This window comes from Phyllobates terribilis, unplaced genomic scaffold (genome assembly GCF_046119375.1).
Source record: "Phyllobates terribilis strain yellow unplaced genomic scaffold, ASM4611937v1 Scaffold_1__5_contigs__length_1240528914, whole genome shotgun sequence".
NCBI lineage: Eukaryota > Metazoa > Chordata > Amphibia > Anura > Dendrobatidae > Phyllobates > Phyllobates terribilis.
The window spans coordinates 1,094,774,172-1,094,792,663 of NW_027362761.1; the positions used below are offsets into that span (position 1 = coordinate 1,094,774,172).

The 18,492-nt window shown below is 41.3% G+C and overlaps 1 protein-coding gene across 4 annotated transcripts in view; it reads left to right on the forward strand.

Moving 5' to 3' along the window:
- PDS5A (PDS5 cohesin associated factor A) overlaps nucleotides 1-18,492 on the forward strand; it is a 134,953-nt gene that overhangs the window by 49,125 nt on the left and 67,336 nt on the right. For all 4 annotated transcript variants that reach the window (XM_073645828.1, XM_073645835.1, XM_073645817.1 and 1 more), the window contains exons 5-16: nucleotides 605-702; nucleotides 2,051-2,177; nucleotides 10,651-10,731; nucleotides 11,362-11,502; nucleotides 13,870-13,985; nucleotides 14,948-15,042; nucleotides 15,624-15,769; nucleotides 15,896-16,047; nucleotides 16,169-16,282; nucleotides 17,222-17,303; nucleotides 17,538-17,586; nucleotides 17,767-17,906. In XM_073645828.1, coding sequence (XP_073501929.1) covers nucleotides 605-702; nucleotides 2,051-2,177; nucleotides 10,651-10,731; nucleotides 11,362-11,502; nucleotides 13,870-13,985; nucleotides 14,948-15,042; nucleotides 15,624-15,769; nucleotides 15,896-16,047; nucleotides 16,169-16,282; nucleotides 17,222-17,303; nucleotides 17,538-17,586; nucleotides 17,767-17,906 — 1,341 coding nt within the window. The remainder of the gene's footprint in view (nucleotides 1-604; nucleotides 703-2,050; nucleotides 2,178-10,650; nucleotides 10,732-11,361; nucleotides 11,503-13,869; nucleotides 13,986-14,947; nucleotides 15,043-15,623; nucleotides 15,770-15,895; nucleotides 16,048-16,168; nucleotides 16,283-17,221; nucleotides 17,304-17,537; nucleotides 17,587-17,766; nucleotides 17,907-18,492) is intronic.

Genomic DNA, 18,492 nt, shown 5'->3' on the forward strand with positions numbered 1-18,492 from the left:
TCTTGCAGTGTAAACTGGCTGCAGATCATCTGACATACTTGCAGAACTCTTGTTCGTCAGGTGAAATGATCTTGTTTTTTTTACAAATCAAAAGAATTGTTCTCAGCAGCTCATATTTCTATATAAATAGGCACTGTGCTGCCGAGAGCAATGGCAACCCATGCGCACTGAGCGATCTACAGAGGATAGTGTGCACATCTGCGGTGGGGTCGGCCAATGTAAACAGTCTATTAAACGACTGCGAATCTGTAAAAAATTACCGATTTAACACAGCAAAATCGTTAAATGTAAATACAGTTTTATCTAGTAATGGCTTCCTTCTTTCGGGTACTAAATGTTTAGCATTGAAATGTGACTGCCAGGGCACAAGACCCCAATACTGCAATCATGTGTGCCGGCATTACAGAACTCGCTCCGTACACGAGGCCCACACTTAGTAATGTCTGCTAGAGAAGATATGGTCCACGTGGCTTCAGAATGATGAGTGGCACCTGGTCTAAAATCCTACATTTCACCGAGTCGGGTTGGGCCTTTAAAGTAACCACTCATCTTATCACTGACTTGTTTGTGTATTTTAATTATTCTTTCCATCTCTTGTTTTCAGAATTTAGCATGGGTCAAATCGTATAATATTTGCTTTGAGTTGGAAGACTGCAATGAAATTTTTATTCAGCTCTTTAAGACTCTCTTCTCGGTTATAAAGTAAGTAAAATTGTTTGTGTGTATACATGTTTACTTACAAATAAGTTCCTTAAATAACATTTCCCTGATTTCAGTCATTATAAGAATGGTAACCTATGCAAGTCTCCCTACATTATAAGGGCAGCTTTGGGAAAATCACAATTTCTGAAGCCTCCTGTAAAACCACCGTCAATTAATGTTTTCTCGCCACCTGTGTGTCACACAAGGGTTAGGATTGGTGGGGGTTTGACCTCCAGGACCACCATCAATCCTGAGAAGAGCCAGACTTCTCTGCTGGTTTATTGCTGCCTTCTCCTCTGATTTTCCTGCACTGAAGCAGCCGAATGTGCACGGAACATGGGGTCGCACCGCATTTTATTGCACCAGGTTGCTGGGAGCGCAGGAACAACTTGTATGGGGATGTTTCTGTATATTCTTTAAAGAGAGTCATTAAAAGGAACCTGTCATCTGTTTCATGCTGCCCGGACCACAGCATGAGTCCGACACTTGCTACAATATTACCATTTATGTTTTATTCTGAAATGTCCCATCTTGGAAAGCCCTCTGGGGAATGTCTCTGCTGACAAGTCCGTGGCTGGTCCCTGGCAGCTTCTTCCCAACCTTTCCTTATGTGTGTGTGTTAGGAAGAGAACTGTCAGTCACAGTAATCCTTGCGGGGAGAGACCGCTAAGACAGAGTTCCCAGCTGGCTTTTCAAAGTGTGGTTTTCTCTCAATCGCTCCATCAATCTTGCAGCCATTGTCTGATTTATGCAGATGACAGGTATTCTTTAAAGGTGTTGTCCACTACTCGGAAAACTCCTTCCCAATGCCTATGTACCCCTTCCCTCACTAAAATAACACCTATACTCTCCTCTGGTGTCAGTGCCGACTCTCCCGGGCCTTGCGTGACATTGTTCTTGCAGCCAATCAGTGGCTGCTGCACTTTTTTCAGATGAGTAATTTGTCCAAAGGAGTGGTCCTTTAAGCAAATTAGACATCCGGAGACAGTGAAAGCAGCCGCAGCTCCTACTTTGTACGGATGTCGGTTACGTCCGAAGGCGAGGAGAGTGAAGCACCCGCTGATTGGCTGCCAGGATTGTGTGACAATGTCACGTGAGCCCCGGGAAAGCCAGTGCCGACAACGCTGGAACAGCAGCGGAGTTATTTGTCTTATTATTTTATAAGGGGGGTAATTGAGAATGGTTTGTTCAAGTAGTGGACAACTCCTTTTAAGTCTAGCTAGTTCTTTTTTTGGGGCTGTGTTCTGGTTTGACGTATTTTTAAATTTAAAAATATTTTTCTTTATTATTTGTTTATTTTGATTAGGGTGTTGCAAATATATTAACCAATGTGTTTTGTTTTTCATAGTAACAGCCACAACCAGAAAGTTCAGATGCACATGCTGGATTTAATGAGCTCAATTACTATGGAGGGTGATGGAGTTACACAGGAACTGTTGGATTCAATACTTATAAATCTCATCCCTGCCCATAAGGTCAGTAGTGCTTACAACTAGTCTGATTTACACCACCACCACCACTTATTGTCCATAAGCCATTAGGCCACATAGTTGCAATTTTTTGTTTTGTAGTCATAAATACTACATAAAAACCTATAATGATGACTACAAGATTATGAACGTTTTATTATATCACACAGTAGGTAAACAATACATGTAAAGTGCTGCGGAATATGTTTGCGCTATATAAATACAATTATTATTAATAATAAAAACCATTAAAAAAAAGTGGTTCAATCATCCATTAGTAGATAAGGGGATATTAACTGAATTGGTGGAAAGCTCATAAAGTATATACAGTAGAAAGAAGAGGCGAAACGCGCTTGGAGAGGTTTCAACCATCACTCTGAATAGGTATAACTTCATTACTTACCTTACAGCCATACCTATATCACGTTTTTTTTTTTAAAAAAAATCAAATTCTTTTTATTAAACCTTTTCCAAATAATAGCAACCACAGGGAACATCTCGCCAAGTGAATCACAAACAAAAACAGAAAAGATTATAACCCCCCACCCTTCCAAAACACAAGTCCTGGAACTGTTTTCTTATAGGAAGAGTAAAGAGTATCTTCTGTGTGACATATCGACGTTTCCACATGTGCAGATAAGACCAAGAGTAATTCCTCTGATTCAGCTTGTAAAGAAGTTATTTGCCGCCCAGCAAGTGTCCATTTACACGGTTTATTACCAACCTAGGAAGGGAAAGTTAGTTTAGTGTATGTAGAGAGGTGAAAATATTTTCCAACAGTAGGATTCTCTGCGTAAGTCTGGGGTGTTGATCCAAGGACCCCAAATATTATCACATCTTTTAATTACATTCCTTTTTTATATATATATATATATATATATATATATATATATATATATATATATATATATATATGTATAAACCCATTTACTCTATTGATAAATTCACCTGTGCATGGTGAAATAGGTTGTATCCAGTGAGAAGCAATGGTTGTTCTTGCAATATACGGTATTCTGGCTGTACCAGTTGCCACTGGGATCCTCCCCAGGCAGACCTGGTATGACTCCAATAATACATATTTTTGGCCAGGGCCGGTTTCACCACTCGGCGCACTCCTGAGCAAGCGGGGAGGTCCACTCGCCGTCATGGGGCCGCCCCGTACCAGCGCCCGCAAGTGCCCCCCCCATCCCGTTTGCTTAGGGCCCTGTCACTTAAAATACTCGCCTCTCCCTGTTCCACCGCAGCTCCGTTGTCTTCCGTGTCTTCTGACTCTGTGACTTCTCAGGGCAGAGGGCGCGATGACGTTATTACAGCGCGCCATCTGTGCAAGGCAATGGAGTCGGTAAGCCAAAGCTCCGACTCCTCAATTTCCATGACACCGACCCAGACTCCCTCATACATGGCTCATGTTTAAGTGATAAATTTACTGTAGCACAGATTCATCTCAGCTAAAAGTCTAGACCCTTAGATCAGGAATAGGACAGACATTTATAGGACATTTCATAACTTTCCCAAATTCTTATGAAAAAATATTCCCCACAAACTGCATGGAACTACTGTGCCCAATTTATTATATATTTTAGGAGTCGGTCCATTTTATACTGACTCCGACTCCACAGCCCTGCGTCTGTGCTATCGCAGTGCAGAGAGTCTGAGGATGCTGAGAAGTCCCGGACCCGCTGTCAGCGAGGAGAGGCAAGCATTTGATTTTTTTTTTTTTTATTTTTTTTTTTTACATATTCTTTGGAGCAATGTATGGGGCCCATTATTCTGTATGGAGCATTATATGGGGTCCATTATACTGGGTGGAGCAATATATGGGGTCCATTATACTGTATGGAGCAATATATAGGGTCCATTCTTCTGTGTGGAGCAATATATGGGATCCATTGTTCTGTGTGGAGCATTATATGGGGTCCATTATACTGGGTGGAGCATTATATGGGGTCCATTATACTGTGTGGAGCATTATATAGGGTCTATTATTCTGTATGGAGCAATATATGGGGTCTATTATTCTGTATGGAGCAATATATGAGGTCCGTTATTCTGTATGGAGCAATATATGGGGCCCATTATACTGTATGGAGCATTATACAGGGTCTGTTATTCTGTATGGAGCAATATATGGGGTCTGTTATACTGTGTAGAGCATTATATGGGGTCCATTATTCTTTATGTAGCATTAAATGGGGTCCATTATTTTGTATGGAGCATTATTCTGTATGGTGCTGCTCACCATTATTGGCACCCCTTCATTTTTTCATAGACTGTTCAGTATCTTCAGAAATGAATGGAAATATTCCAAAGTTATATCCTCAATATTTTTTAAATAGTGGTTCAAAGTAATACAACAATAAAACATTGTTTTTCAATTTCCATGTTGCAATTTCAAAGGAAAAAAAAAACTGAATAAAAAGCATGTGCAGCAATAAAGGCACCCCTAATTAATACTTGGTTGCACACCCTTTGGCATTGCTGACGGCCTCCAAACGTTTCTTGTAGCCATCTATAAGCTTCTTGCATTTCTCAGCTGGAATTTTCTCCCACTCTTCCTTTGCAGTTTGTTCAAGCTCTTGAATGTTTGCAGGGTTCTTTATCCCAATGGCAGATTTCAGCTCACGCCAAAGATTTTCAATGGGATTGAGGCCAGGACTCATTGCTGGCCATTTTAAAACAGTCCATTTTTTCTTTTTTCAACCATGCCTGTGTACTTTTGGATGTGTGCTTCGGGTCATTGTCTTGCTGGAGGACCCATGATCTTCGACTCAAACCAAGTTTTCTTACACTGGGTGGACATTTAGCTCTAAAATCTCTTGATAATTCTTTTTAAGTATTTCATAAGAATAGGGGGGAGCAATATAGAGGGCAACCAGTATTATAGTTATATTATAGATGGAGCGCACAAGACATGCATATCTCCCATCTTTATCTATGGATGACTTAATATAAGTAAAAGAGATGGAGCTGTGTACCAATAAACTGACCACATAAATTTTGAGCCTTGTTATAATCGGAGACAAATGGGCTGAATGCGTCCGTATTATCTATAATTATAATCTCATAGTTGCTCATTGAATATATCTTGTGTTCTAAAATAAAAGTAACCCAATGCCCTATAACTAAAGAACAGAAAGAAAACACAAAAAGACATTCTTCTCTGGAAGAGAGAATGGGCCATTACCAGAAGCAGACCAACAAGGAAGACCTGTATCGTAAGCTTATTGATGTAAATGGATAACATTCTTACACATAACCATCCCGTAGGTACTTTTAGAATGAAAGATATCAACATGGCTTATATCAGCAGTAGAAAATGATAGGCACTCAGCCATAACCACTTCTCCCAGCATGCGATACATCATGGGTCACCGCCCGTCATGTCATAACCTCCCTTAGTTGGAGTCCATCCACGGAAGCGCTTCTTTGGAGCATATATGGACTTTACCAAAAGCAGTTACTCAGCTGAGCAGGATAGGAGACGTCTAAAACACGCAAGCATTTCTTTATATCCTTAAAGTCTGCTCTCTTTTTCTGAACCTCCACAGAGAAATCTGGAAATAAAGGATGTTTTCCTCTCCTCAGTAATCAGATTAGGGTGATCTCTGGCTTTGTATAAGATAGTGCATCTTTAAAATGGAGCAGCTTAATCTGCACAGAGTGAGGTGGTGTCCCAGGAGATAATGGGTGCAGTGGAACCCTGTGGCCCCTCTATGGCAAACAGGTGGTAGTCCTTTCCAAAGCTCTGTATGAGCCAATTTTCAAAAAAGGCCACCGCATCTATTCCCTCCGCTCTTTCTGGAACCCCGACCAGTCCTATAATAATTTTTCTCAATCTGTTTTCCAGACCATCCATCTTGTTTAAGAGCATATTAATATTCTGCGCATTATTTTTAGCATCTTTCTGGATGATAGAAATCTGTTCTTCAAGTGTACTCACTCTGCCTTCAACCTCTTCCATTCACTTTTTTAAAGTCTCTTTTTATCAAGGAGATGTCCTCTTTGAGACTGGCCATATGTATATTCATGGAGCCCAGAGTGGTATTACAGGGTGAAACTGCCGCAGATACATCACGTACGCATAGTTGGTTGTACATGTAAAGACCCTGCACATCTCTCCGATCAGTGTCCCTGTGAGCTTTACTGGGCAGGTTTTCAGGAGAAGCAGGATTGATAGTCCTGGAGGGGAAAGATACCATCTTAAAAGCATCCTCTGCAACATGTGCTCCCGGGTCCCCCGGCTGTTCCTCCAATTCAGGAGAAGTAGCATCCGGTCCCTTACGAGCCACTCTGGCATAGCGCTCCAGGCGTGTAGCACGATCCGTCGCTCTGTCTTTATCAGACAGCTCCATGTTGGAGAGCCCGGCCTCGCATCCCGCTCTGTTCTTCTGCCGGGTCATAATGCAGGTTTTTATGCACACAACAGTGTCTGGGACCACACGACTAGAGCAGAGAGCTTGCAGGAGATTTTAGAGTAGATGCAAACCAAATCCAGGAGATATCTGAATAAATGAAGGATTATTTCAGGAGCTGCTCTACACATCTGCTCACATCTTGCAGGCTGCACCCACCATGTCATGTACTTAATACTTGGCATATCTTTTCTATTTAGCACTTCATCAGGGTAAGAATTTCTACACCTCTGTGTTACAGCACTTCACATGGATGGCTGTGTAACTACATATGTATGCTACCATATGGATTGACCAGAACTATGCATCTTTGTTCTGACCTAACTGCTATGATATATGCAACTTGGATATACTTATTAGCACCACATATACAGCTCTGGCAAAAATTAAGAGACCACTGCGAAATTTTCATTTTTTCTGATTTTTCTCTTCATAAGTATATTTTTGAGTAAAATGTACATTGTTGTTTTAGTCTATAAGCTACTGACAACATGTCTCCGAAATTCAAAGCTAAAAATGTTGTATTTATTTGCAGCAAATGATAAAGCGTCAAAATACTAAAAAAGAAACAGTGCTTTCAGACCTCAAATTGCTCATGTTTTAACTGTGAAATATTTGGCAATATTTGGTGGACTAACCATGATTTTTAATCACAGCTTTCATTTGTCTTGGCATGCTTTCCACCAGTCTTTCCAATAGAAAACTGTTCAGTGGTCTTTTAATTTTTGCCAGAGCTGTAGATAGCATAGTCTATTGAATGTGAGCTACTGAGCCAAACCTGTGTAAATTGCGGCTCTTAGTATATACTATATACACATTATGGCCTTTCCACCAGCTAAGTTAATATCTCTTTATTTACTAACGGATTGAACCATTTTTAACAGTTTTTATGTGTTGTTGATATAATAAAACAATATTTTTTTTTTTCATGATTTTCTTATAGTCCATATAAGTTTTTAACCTTTTTTATAGGGAATCTGTCCGCACTTTGGAGTTATCCGACCTCTACTATGGCCATACAGGGTATAGAAAAGTAAATCTATACATACCTGTATGGCCCATAGTAGAGGTCTGAGTGCAGAGAAAAGCACTTTAATCAATTCTATTTTGTACAGGCTTGGCATCTGGGGGATGCCAAGCAATCCCCGCCTATGTGCTTATTATTCCCCCAAATCCCCGCCTGTACGCTTAATTATTATATCCCCCCTTCCCTGCATGTCACAGGGCCTTGTGACGTGCCCTGTGCTCCCTGACTTCCCGGGCATGTGCAAAGCACCACTCACATAGAGCGCGCTTTGCTTCATTCTGGCCCCGTCTGCCTGTGTCTGCGCTGCAGGGTTCTATTGCGCAGGGGCACCGGGAAGTGACAGTGACTCCCCGGCGCCTGCGCAATAGAAACCTGCAGCGCAAAGCACAGGCAGACCGGGCCAGGATGAAGCAAAGCGCGCTCTATGTGAGTGGTGCTTTGCACATGCCCGGGAAGTCAGGGAGCACAGGGCACGTCACAAGGCCCTGTGACATGCAGGGAAGGGGGGATATAATAATTAAGCATACAGGCGGGGATTTGGGGGAATAATAAGCACATAGGCTGGGATTGCTTGGCGTCCCCCAGATGCCAAGCCTGTACAAAATAGAATTGATTAATGCGCTTTTCTCTGTAATCAAACCTCTTCTATGGGCCATACAGGTATGTATAGATTAACTTTTCTATGCCCTGTATGGCCATAGTAGAGGTCGGATAACTCCAAAGTGCGGACAGAGTCCCATTAAAATTAAAGTTTGTGAGATTGTTTTTACACAGAGCTTTGCAGTGCTTTTATAGCCTCCATTCAAGCTAGACCTCATGTGACATTCATACCCATTAGCTGCCATATTAAAAATCTACAACATGTATACTGCATGGTTTGTATTACTGGTGAATGCCCAACTGAGGCCAAAAGTATCCACCCGTACAATGTGAGTATGACATATGCACAAAGTGCTTTCCTAGCACATCTTTACTTTTCAGACATTTCATACAGTGCTGAAATGAAACAATATTCTGACAGGAAAATAATAATTGGTTAATTCCAGACCTGTACAGTGTTGGGTCCATTATATAGTTCAGCGATAGAGAAATTATTATTTTTTAACCTGTACATATTGCAAACCTATTGATAGGATATGCCGTCATGTGATCACTGGGGGTTTTACCTGAGGCCCCTACCAATACTGAGAAAAAGTATGAAATACGGATGCTAAGTGTTAGACGTGAGAACCAGAGATATCGAAGTGATTACATTATGGCTGTCACTACAGAGGGCTACTACTTACTGTGTTAGTAAAGAGATTGTCCACTACCAGACAATCCCATTATTTATAGGGTGACAGTCATCAGGATTTACCCATTATCAGCCTCCTAATACCCTATTTAATGATGCCTGTATTAGCGCTTAGCTGGTACTTGCACTGCTGTGAGCAATTCAGGGCTGTGGAGTCGGAATCGGAGACGGTATAAAATGGACGGTATATAATGTGTGTAAAGCGCTGCTTAATATGTTAGCGCTATATAAAAATAAAGATTATTAATGGACCGACTCAGCTCCCAAAATATATAATAAATTGGGTACAGTTGTTCAGTGCCGTTTGTGGGGAACATTTTTTCATAAGAATTTGGGAAAGTTATGAAATGTCCTATAAATGTCTGTCCTATTCCTGATCTAAGGGTCTAGACTTTTAGCTGAGATGAATCTGTGCTACAGTAAATTTATCACTTACACATGAGCCATGTATGAGGGAGTCGGAGTCGTGAAGTCGGAGATGTAGTCGGTGTCATGGAAATTGAGGAGTCTGAGTCGGAGATTTGGCTTAGCGACTCCACAGCCCTGGTGAGCATGCTGCCGGATGGTGCTTGCACTGCCGTGAGCATGCTACCGGATGGTGCTTGCACTGCCGTGAGCATGCTGCCGGATGGTGCTTGCACTGCCGTGAGCATGCTGCTGGATGGTGCTTGCACTGCCGTGAGCATGCTGCCGGATGGTGCTTGCACTGCCGTGAGCATGCTGCCGGATGGTGCTTGCACTGCCGTGAGCATGCTGCCGGATGGTGCTTGCACTGCCGTGAGCATGCTGCCGGATGGTGCTTGCACTGCCGTGAGCATGCTGCCGGATGGTGCTTGCACTGCCGTGAGCATGCTGCCGGATGGTGCTTGCACTGCCGTGAGCACGCTGCCCCTGTACAGTGGCACTGATTGACAGGAATTCTAGAATAGTCCGGTGACTAAAGGCAGGAAGAGCTGGGACCGTCAATTAGTTTTTATACACATACATTTACCGTTAGAGCTACTACAAGCATCAATATAGAGAGGGTTGGGAGCCTGATAAACGCTCCTAATACTTTCTAAGGATAAATCCTGATGATAGGTTCACTTTAAGTGCCTCTCATAAACTAGGAAGAAAATAAATAACTTCCCAGACAGGTACTGTGCCCGCGATGTCAGTGTTGTGATTCCTGGCTGTCACATGACTTTAAGGACGTCCACTCTTACGGGATACTGAAAGGCTGCAGCCAATCACCGACCACATGACACCCAGGGATCACAACACCGACATCACAGGAGAGGCCGGTCCAGGACGTAGGGATATAATTTTATTTTATGTGGGGCACTGCAGCCGTTAAGAAGATGTTGCCTAGTAATGGACAATCCCTTTTAATGAATTCTGTATAAAACTAATTCAGAAAGCTTCTGTGTTCCCTCTAGTGGTGGCTGCAGGAAGCACATTGTAAATTGTTTTCTGTAAATTCTTCAGACCTTCAGTCAGTTCACATGTAGTTATGTTGATGTTATTTGATTTATCTTTGGCATAAATATTCTATTTGGCCACCAGCTTTCCACCTTAGTAAATCTCACAATGTTTCATCTTTTTGGGCTGCTTTCCATTCTATACTGGCTGGTAGTGCGTCATCATTGATATTTGCAAATAGTCTGCACTAATTGCACATTTCACACTTGGTTTTGTGATTTGTTTTTTTCTGTTTTTCTCTTAAAGATGAACTTAATTATTTTTTTCTTTCTGTATTTCCACCAGAATTTAAACAAGCAGGCGTTTGATCTTGCCAAAGTTCTGTTAAAGAGAACTGTTCAGACCATTGAACCCTGCATTGCAAATGTAGGTACTTTATTTTGTGTGTTGATTGCAATGTGTATATTTCCATCAAGTTATGGTTTGGTTTTCTGTCAAACTATGGGCCTGTAGAGAGCTGTAGTGCTCAGGTTACTGACACATGCTCTTTCTGGCCCGTGGGTTCTGTATGTGTAGCAGCCATTTTTTATACTCTGTGGTTCAGCAATTTATTCCAGTATTTTTGCTTCTGTCTTCTCGATAGGGCATAGAAAAGCCGTCCTAAGCCACGATAGTCATATGCAAAGTAACAAGATGGGATTCAGTCATTTCGCATACATGTAGGCACAAAATAACTAAAAATAAATAATGGCAACAAGAATGGCATAAAAACACTTATTACATATAAAAATCAGGCTGTTTCAAAGTTTTATGACATTTTAGAATAACAGAGCCCTAAAAGGTTTTTCCCATGTCTGCCGTTTATAGCTGGGCTGAGTCCATCCATCTCCACTGCTGGAGCTATAGACTCTCCCTGTTTTCTTTGCCCCAGCAGTTAGTTATTCCATCCGAGCGAAATAAAAAAAGGCTGAAATGAGAATAAAGATTTAAAGTTTTATTTTTAGGTCCAATATTTCCTTCATTTTTGTTAAATCATTTTTCTTCTTTACCCAATAGTTTTTCAACCAGGTTTTGGTGCTGGGAAAATCGTCAGTAAGTGACCTGTCAGAGCACGTTTTTGACCTCATTCAAGAGCTGTTTGCAATAGATCCTAATCTGCTGGTTTCTGTAATGCCACAGCTGGAATTTAAGCTAAAGGTAAGCCAAGGACTCCTAATTTTTCTTTACCTAAAAATAATTTTTTTTTAAGGCTGTTACCCATGTTGTAGATGCTCAAGAGTGGTGTGCCATCTATACTATCATATGGATATAACACCTACTTATGGGTGTTAAATGGAGACGCTGGCTATAGAAGAGGATTCCCTAATTTCAGTTTTAGTAGTAATATGATTATTGTTCCCTATTCCACCAGCATTTTCAGGATCTTAAAATAAATATTACTGGGCTCACAGGTGACTTCTAATGTAGGATAGGTCAAATCTAGGAGCCAGATGGCCAATGTTACCTAGAAACCCCTCACTGCTTCCTGCCGTACTATTACACTTTGTACACTGCTCAAAAAAATAAAGGGAACACTTAAACAAGTCAATAACACTTCTGTGAAATCTACCTGTCCAGTTATGAAGCAACACTGATTATGAATCAATTTCTCCTGCTGTTGTGCAAATGGAACAGACGACTGGTAGAAATGATAGGCAATTAGCAAGATATCCCCTATAAAGGAGTGGTTCTGCAGGTGGTGGCCACAGACCATTTCTCTGTTCTCATCCTTTTTGGCTGTTGTTTTGGTCACTTTTTCATTTTGCCATTGCTCTCACCCCTAGAGGTACAGTAGCATGAGGCGGTGTCTACAGTACAACCCACAGAAGTTGCTCAGGTAGTGCAGTTCATCCAGGATGGCACATCAGTGCGAGCTGTGGCAAGAAGGGTAGCTGTGTCTGTCAGCGTAGTGTCCAGAGCATGGAGCAGATACCAGGAGATGTGGAGGGAGCCATAGGAGGGCAACAACCCAGCAGCAGGACCGTTACCTCCTCCTTTGTGCAAGGAGGAACAGGAGGAGCACTGCTAGAGCCCTGCAAAATGACCTCCAGCAGGTCACAAATGTGCATGTGTCTGCACAAACGGTTAGAAACCGACTGCATGAGGGTGGTATGAGGGCCCGACGTCCACAGATGGGGGCTGTGCTCACAGTCCAACACCGTGCAGGACTTTTGGCATTTGCCACAGAACACCAGGATTGGCAAAGTCGCCACTGGCGCCCTGTGCTCTTCACAGATGAAAGCAGGTTCACACTGAGCACATGTGACAGACGGAGTCTGGAGACGCCGTGGAGAGCGATCTGCTGCCTGCAACATCCTTCAGCATGACCGGTTTGGCAGTGGGTCAGTAATGGTGTGGGGTGGCATTTCTTTGGAGGGCCGCACAGCCCTCCCATGTGCTTGCCAGAGGTAGCCTGACTGTCATTAGGTACCGAGATGAGATCCTCAGACTCCTTGTGAGACCATATGCTGGTGCAGTTGGCCCTGAGTTCCTCCTAATGCAGGACAATGCCAGACCTCATGTGGCTGGAGTGTGTCAGCAGTTCCTGCAAGATGAAGGCATTGAAGCTATGGACTGGCTCGCCCGTTCCCCAGACCTGAATCCGATTGAGCACATCTGGGACATCATGTCTCGCTCCATCCACCAACGTCACGTTGCACCACAGACTGTCCAGGAGTTGGCGGATGCTTTAGTCCAGGTCTGGGAGGAGATCCCACAGGAGACCATCCGCAACCTCATCAGGAGCATGCCCAGGCATTGTAGGGAGGTCATACAGGCACGTGGAGGCCACACACAATACTGAGCCTCATTTTGACTTGTTTTAAGGACATTACATCAAAGTTGGATCAGCCTGTAGTGTGTTTTTCCACTTTAATTTTGGGGGTGACTCCAAATCCAGGCCTCCATTGGTTAATAAATTTGATTTCCATTGATGATTTTTGTGTGATTTTGTTGTCAGCACATTCAACTTTGTACAGAACAAAGTATTCAATGAGAATATTTCATTCATTCACATCTAGGATGTGTTATTTGAGTGTTCCCTTTATTTTTTTGAGCAGTGTAGTTTCAGCCTCTGAATTTGACTCATAGTCCTCCATTTTTATTTTAGAAGAGATATCCACTGTTACAAGGGTCTCCTGAAGAGAAACTTGTATAGCAGCCCCTAAGCAATCTGTGGGAGAACATGGCAGCAACTTTTCAATTTCCCTGCAGCGCCCCCCAAAGGAGAGCTGAAGCATTACACAAAGCTCATTAAAATCACCAGGCTGCCCCTGTAGAGCCCACAGGTGCTGGGTACGTGGCTGTTTGTAACCGGTCTCCACTCAGACCTCTATGTGTAGCCCCCTCTTACACAAAATGGCCTAATAGGTTTCCAGAATGTATTCCCTAAATTATATAACCTCTCTTTATGCCCATTAGATTAGAATAAGCCGTTGGTTTATTGCCAACTGATTTAATTGCACAGAATTTGTAGGTCTCCCATTATTTAGCATCTACATTTTATGCCATCGCCTTTCTTCTCAGAGTAACGATGGAGAGGAACGTCTGGCTGTTGTTCGACTTCTCGCAAAACTTTTTGGTTCTAAAGATTCAGACTTGGCAAATCAGAACCGTCCCCTGTGGCAGTGCTTCCTTGGCCGGTGAGTGTGTCTGTTAGACTACCGCTGTGTGAATGGGTATGTAATTAACTTAAAAGTGTATCTGCACGTTTGTCGTAGAGACATGTCAGTGGGGGCAGAGAAGGAGACTCTCTAAAATGAAGGCACAGAAGTGCTCAGATGAGACCTGTTCTCCTCCAGCATATCATAGAGTTTCTATTAAGCTGCCTTCAGTTTTTCCGGAGGATTGCTGATTGCCTCTGGGGGGTCTCAGCACCTGGACCCCCTACCTATTACAACAGCTGACTTTTTTCTATGACATATATTTTTCAAAAGTTCATCTCAAAATATTGTTGCTAGACATCCACGAACTGAGACCCACATAAACCTTTAGGATGATGTGAGGACAAATAATTCTAGACGTCATTTGAGAGATAATAGTTCATAGGTAATGTGGGAAAAAATAGCAGAAAACTTTGATCTAGTGGACTTCCTCTTGACGAGAGCTTTATAATTCAGGAGTATTGCAGATTCTCCCCTTGCCAGTCACGAGATGTGAAATGTTGACATCTAGCCCGGTTGCACAGATTTCATGCTGCAGTGAGATTGGTTTTAAATCATCTGTCATTATTTTCTTCAGTGCAAGAAATATAGTTTTCTATCAAGGTTGCAATATAATGTTTAAAATAATAAAAATTGAGAATCCTAAGTGGCTGATACTTAATAATGGCTGATGACAAATTAAAAGCTTTTAAGACCACTCTGGTCTCCATCAGGCCCAGTTTAACACAATATCTGAAGATAAAGATATGTTTTTCCTGTAATATATAATCTTAAGGATTTTGTATACATTTGGGTTTACAAGACATCGATTATTCTTGCAGATGTGTCTGTTTATATAGTAGGCTTTGAGCTCTTTCCTCTTAGACCATTATTGTCAGTATTTCTGACAAATACGAATAGTCTTTACACTTGATCTGACTTTCATATGTTCTCTTTTTTAGCTTTAATGATATCCATGTTCCGGTCAGATTGGAAAGTGTGAAATTTGCAAGTCACTGTTTAATGAACCATCCTGACCTGGCTAAAGATCTCACAGGTAAGTCGTGAACTATTGCTTAGTAATAACACTGGATACCTGGTAATGTAAAATTCATGAATATTACATCAAGTGGCCAACTCACTGCAACCCTGTCGATCAACTCTTTGAAGGGACGATAGCTCTCTGGCAAATGATGCATCTCCTTCATTGTCACCTGGTAGTGTATATGCCTGCTATTACTGACCAGTCCCATGCAACTGAATGTAACGCAGCTACGGAAAAGTGTAATCCTGAGCATGGCCGCTACTAAAGCTACAGAGCTGAGCCTGGTTGACAGTGAAGGGCTATTTGTAGAGCTACCACTACAGCTGATCAGTCTCGGGCCACCATGATTTAATACGAAGGAAGATTTTTTTGTTTTGTTTTTTATTGGAATTGATATTTAGGATATTTCCTGCAAATGTAGGCATAAATCCGTATTAATACCCTAAATTAAAATGTAGGCCTAATTTGAGCCATGATCGTTTTATACTTATATTGTGTCTGTGTGTGTGTGTATTATATAAATATAATTATGTATATATTATGTATATGTATATTTTTTGCTGGCATTTGCAAAGTTTCGAATCTCTTTGCAGAGTTTCTGAAAGTTAGATCGCACGATCCTGAAGAAGCAATTCGGCACGATGTTATAGTGACGATTATTACAGCTGGGAAGAAGGATCTTTCTCTGGTCAATGATCAGCTGCTTGGTTTTGTACGCGAGAGAACATTGGACAAGAGGGTAAGAAATAAAGCGCTTGACATATACACAGTATTAATTTACCTGTACACTCATTTTGACTGAATCATTTCATAACTGTCCATAAATGTTGTGATAAAACGTGCATTGCCTCTTCTATCTATGCAGTGGAGAGTCAGGAAGGAAGCTATGATGGGCCTCGCTCAGCTGTACAAAAAGTACTGTCTGCACGCCGAAGCGGGGAAGGAAGTTGGCGAAAAAGTCAGCTGGATAAAGGATAAACTTTTACATATATATTACCAAAACAGCATTGATGACAAGTTAGTATTTTTTTTTAAGCTGTGATGGTTATTCCCATCAAATAGAGTTCTATTAATATATATATACAGACATCTTGTACAAATAATCTACTCAATCATATTTATCTTTTCTTTCTGCTAGGTTACTTGTAGAGAAAATTTTCGCCCAGTATCTAGTACCCCACAATCTTGAAACTGAAGAAAGAATGAAATGTCTGTATTATTTGTATGCAAGTCTGGATCCAAACGCTGTGAAGTGAGTACACGAAGTACAGGTCAGATTAGTACTTTCATGTCCAGCCTCATTCTTTTCTGGACGAGGTGAAGTTCAGAGTTCTCAGCTGAGATACTTGGTTATAGTGTCCTTTATCAGGATAAATAATTCATTGGCTAGAGGGATTATCCTGCGCCTCTCACTTCAGACAGAAGGTGAGGGCACGGCTGATGTGCCAGTAGTAGCTATTTTCCAGGTTTCGTTCATGACTGGAAGGCATTGTGCATATTTACTATTCTAATTAATAGGAAAAGAGCTGATAAATTGTGAGGCCATCAGTGCAGCATCATCTTGTGCAGATGTGAGAGGTGCTGGATAACTCCTCTGATAAACTAATGTAAATGATGGGTTTATGCAGATAGCTTTATGTCCATTATACAAGACTACGGCTTTCTGCCCCATATTGTTGCTCATTGATTCTTTAGCTATTCACAGTCCATATATTGAATTTGAGCTGTAGAAATACTCCATTTACTAAGTTAAAGGTTTTTTTTTTAGTTTTCCGAAAACTTGTCCCCGGCTGCATTTTTTTTTTAAAACAAACTGCGTTTTACTCATCCTTCCCAGGTCCAATGTGGTGTTTCTGTCGCTCCTCTGAATGTCTCTTAATGTGTGCACTTCTGACATCACATTTATAGCACTGCAGCCAATCGCTGAGCTCAGTAGATCGTGCCATCAACTTGAGCAGCGCTGCTGAACTCAGCGATTGGCTGCAGCACTGTTGACATACACATACTAACACACTGAGTAGCAGCGGACACTCAGCACTGGAACGCCAGAGAGTGATAAAATAATTTTTTTCTTAAACTACAGCAGGGGTTTCCTGAAACTGGAAATGATCATTTCAGAGCGTCCAGAGGAATATTTTAAAGGGTAAATGGTGTCAGATCCCTATAAAGATGTGGTTTTCTTAATTTACAGGGCACTAAATGAAATGTGGAAATGTCAGAATATGCTAAGGAGCCACGTCCGGGAGTTATTAGACTTACACAAGCAGCCAACAGTAAGTTTGTTTTATCCCACCCTAATTTTACATATATATTGCACTTCCAAAATGTTGTCTTGTCTGCTTTATGGTCAAGAGAGGTCTTGTGATTTTTGTTTCTGAACAGCTTCTATTACAAGTGGCAGATGTACGAGATGATATATTTGGCTCCTTTACATGACCAATGTATGTTTTAATCACATTTTATTCTATAATTGTACTTTATGCATATTTTCTTATATCTCTTTTCAGTCAGAAGCTAACAATTCAGCCATGTTCGGAAAATTAATGACAATAGCAAGTGAGTAATTCTCTCCTAAGTCAGTGTCATCTTATCTACATAGGGATCAGTTTTGGATGCCAATTGCAAGGTTAAAAAGCTGGGAAATTTTGTTTTTCTGTTCATTTATAAGAATGTTTCACGGTTTATTATCCTGAGATTCAGATTACGGTTTAATTTGTTTTCTTACCTATTTTATAGAAAATTTACCTGATCCTGGAAAAGCACAAGATTTTGTCAAAAAGTTCAATCAGGTTTTGGGTGATGACGAGAAGCTTCGATCTCAACTTGAGTTGCTCATAAGCCCAACATGTTCATGTAAACAGGCGGATATCTGTGTGGTAAGAAAGCTGAGATTTTGTTTTTAAATTTTAGAAATTAAGATTAAAAGGTTATTCCAAAAAACAATAGCTAGTGAATAACTTGCTGATTGTTAGGGGTCTGATCTCTGGGGCCCCCAGCGTGCCCCAAAATGGGTGTCTGCAGCCTGGTCTTGAATGTTTTGACATCATCTCCATTTAGTGGCGATGGGACTGCTGGAGTAAACAAAGCACGCTATATCTGATGGATATGGCATATCTTGATTTTCTTGGTGGGCGAAATAACTTATTAAATGCTTAGTATATAGCTCCCAAAAGTACTGTTTCCGATGAAGGTATTGGGGGATTATTTGAAAATATTGAAAAAAGTTCATGTCCAGCTTTAGTTCTAATCATATGGATGAAGTTCAGGACCACCGCAGCATGGTTCGTCTGATAGTGGCTTAAGGCTGCTTTCACATCCGTTTTCTGGCTGTAATAGCTTAAATCACAATAGTATCCTATGAAGATGACTTTCATCTAGTAAAATGGCCTGATAAGAATCCAGTGTTTTTCTCAAGTTTTGCAAGCACATCCAAACTGAATAAGTTATTTTAGTGGCTAACCT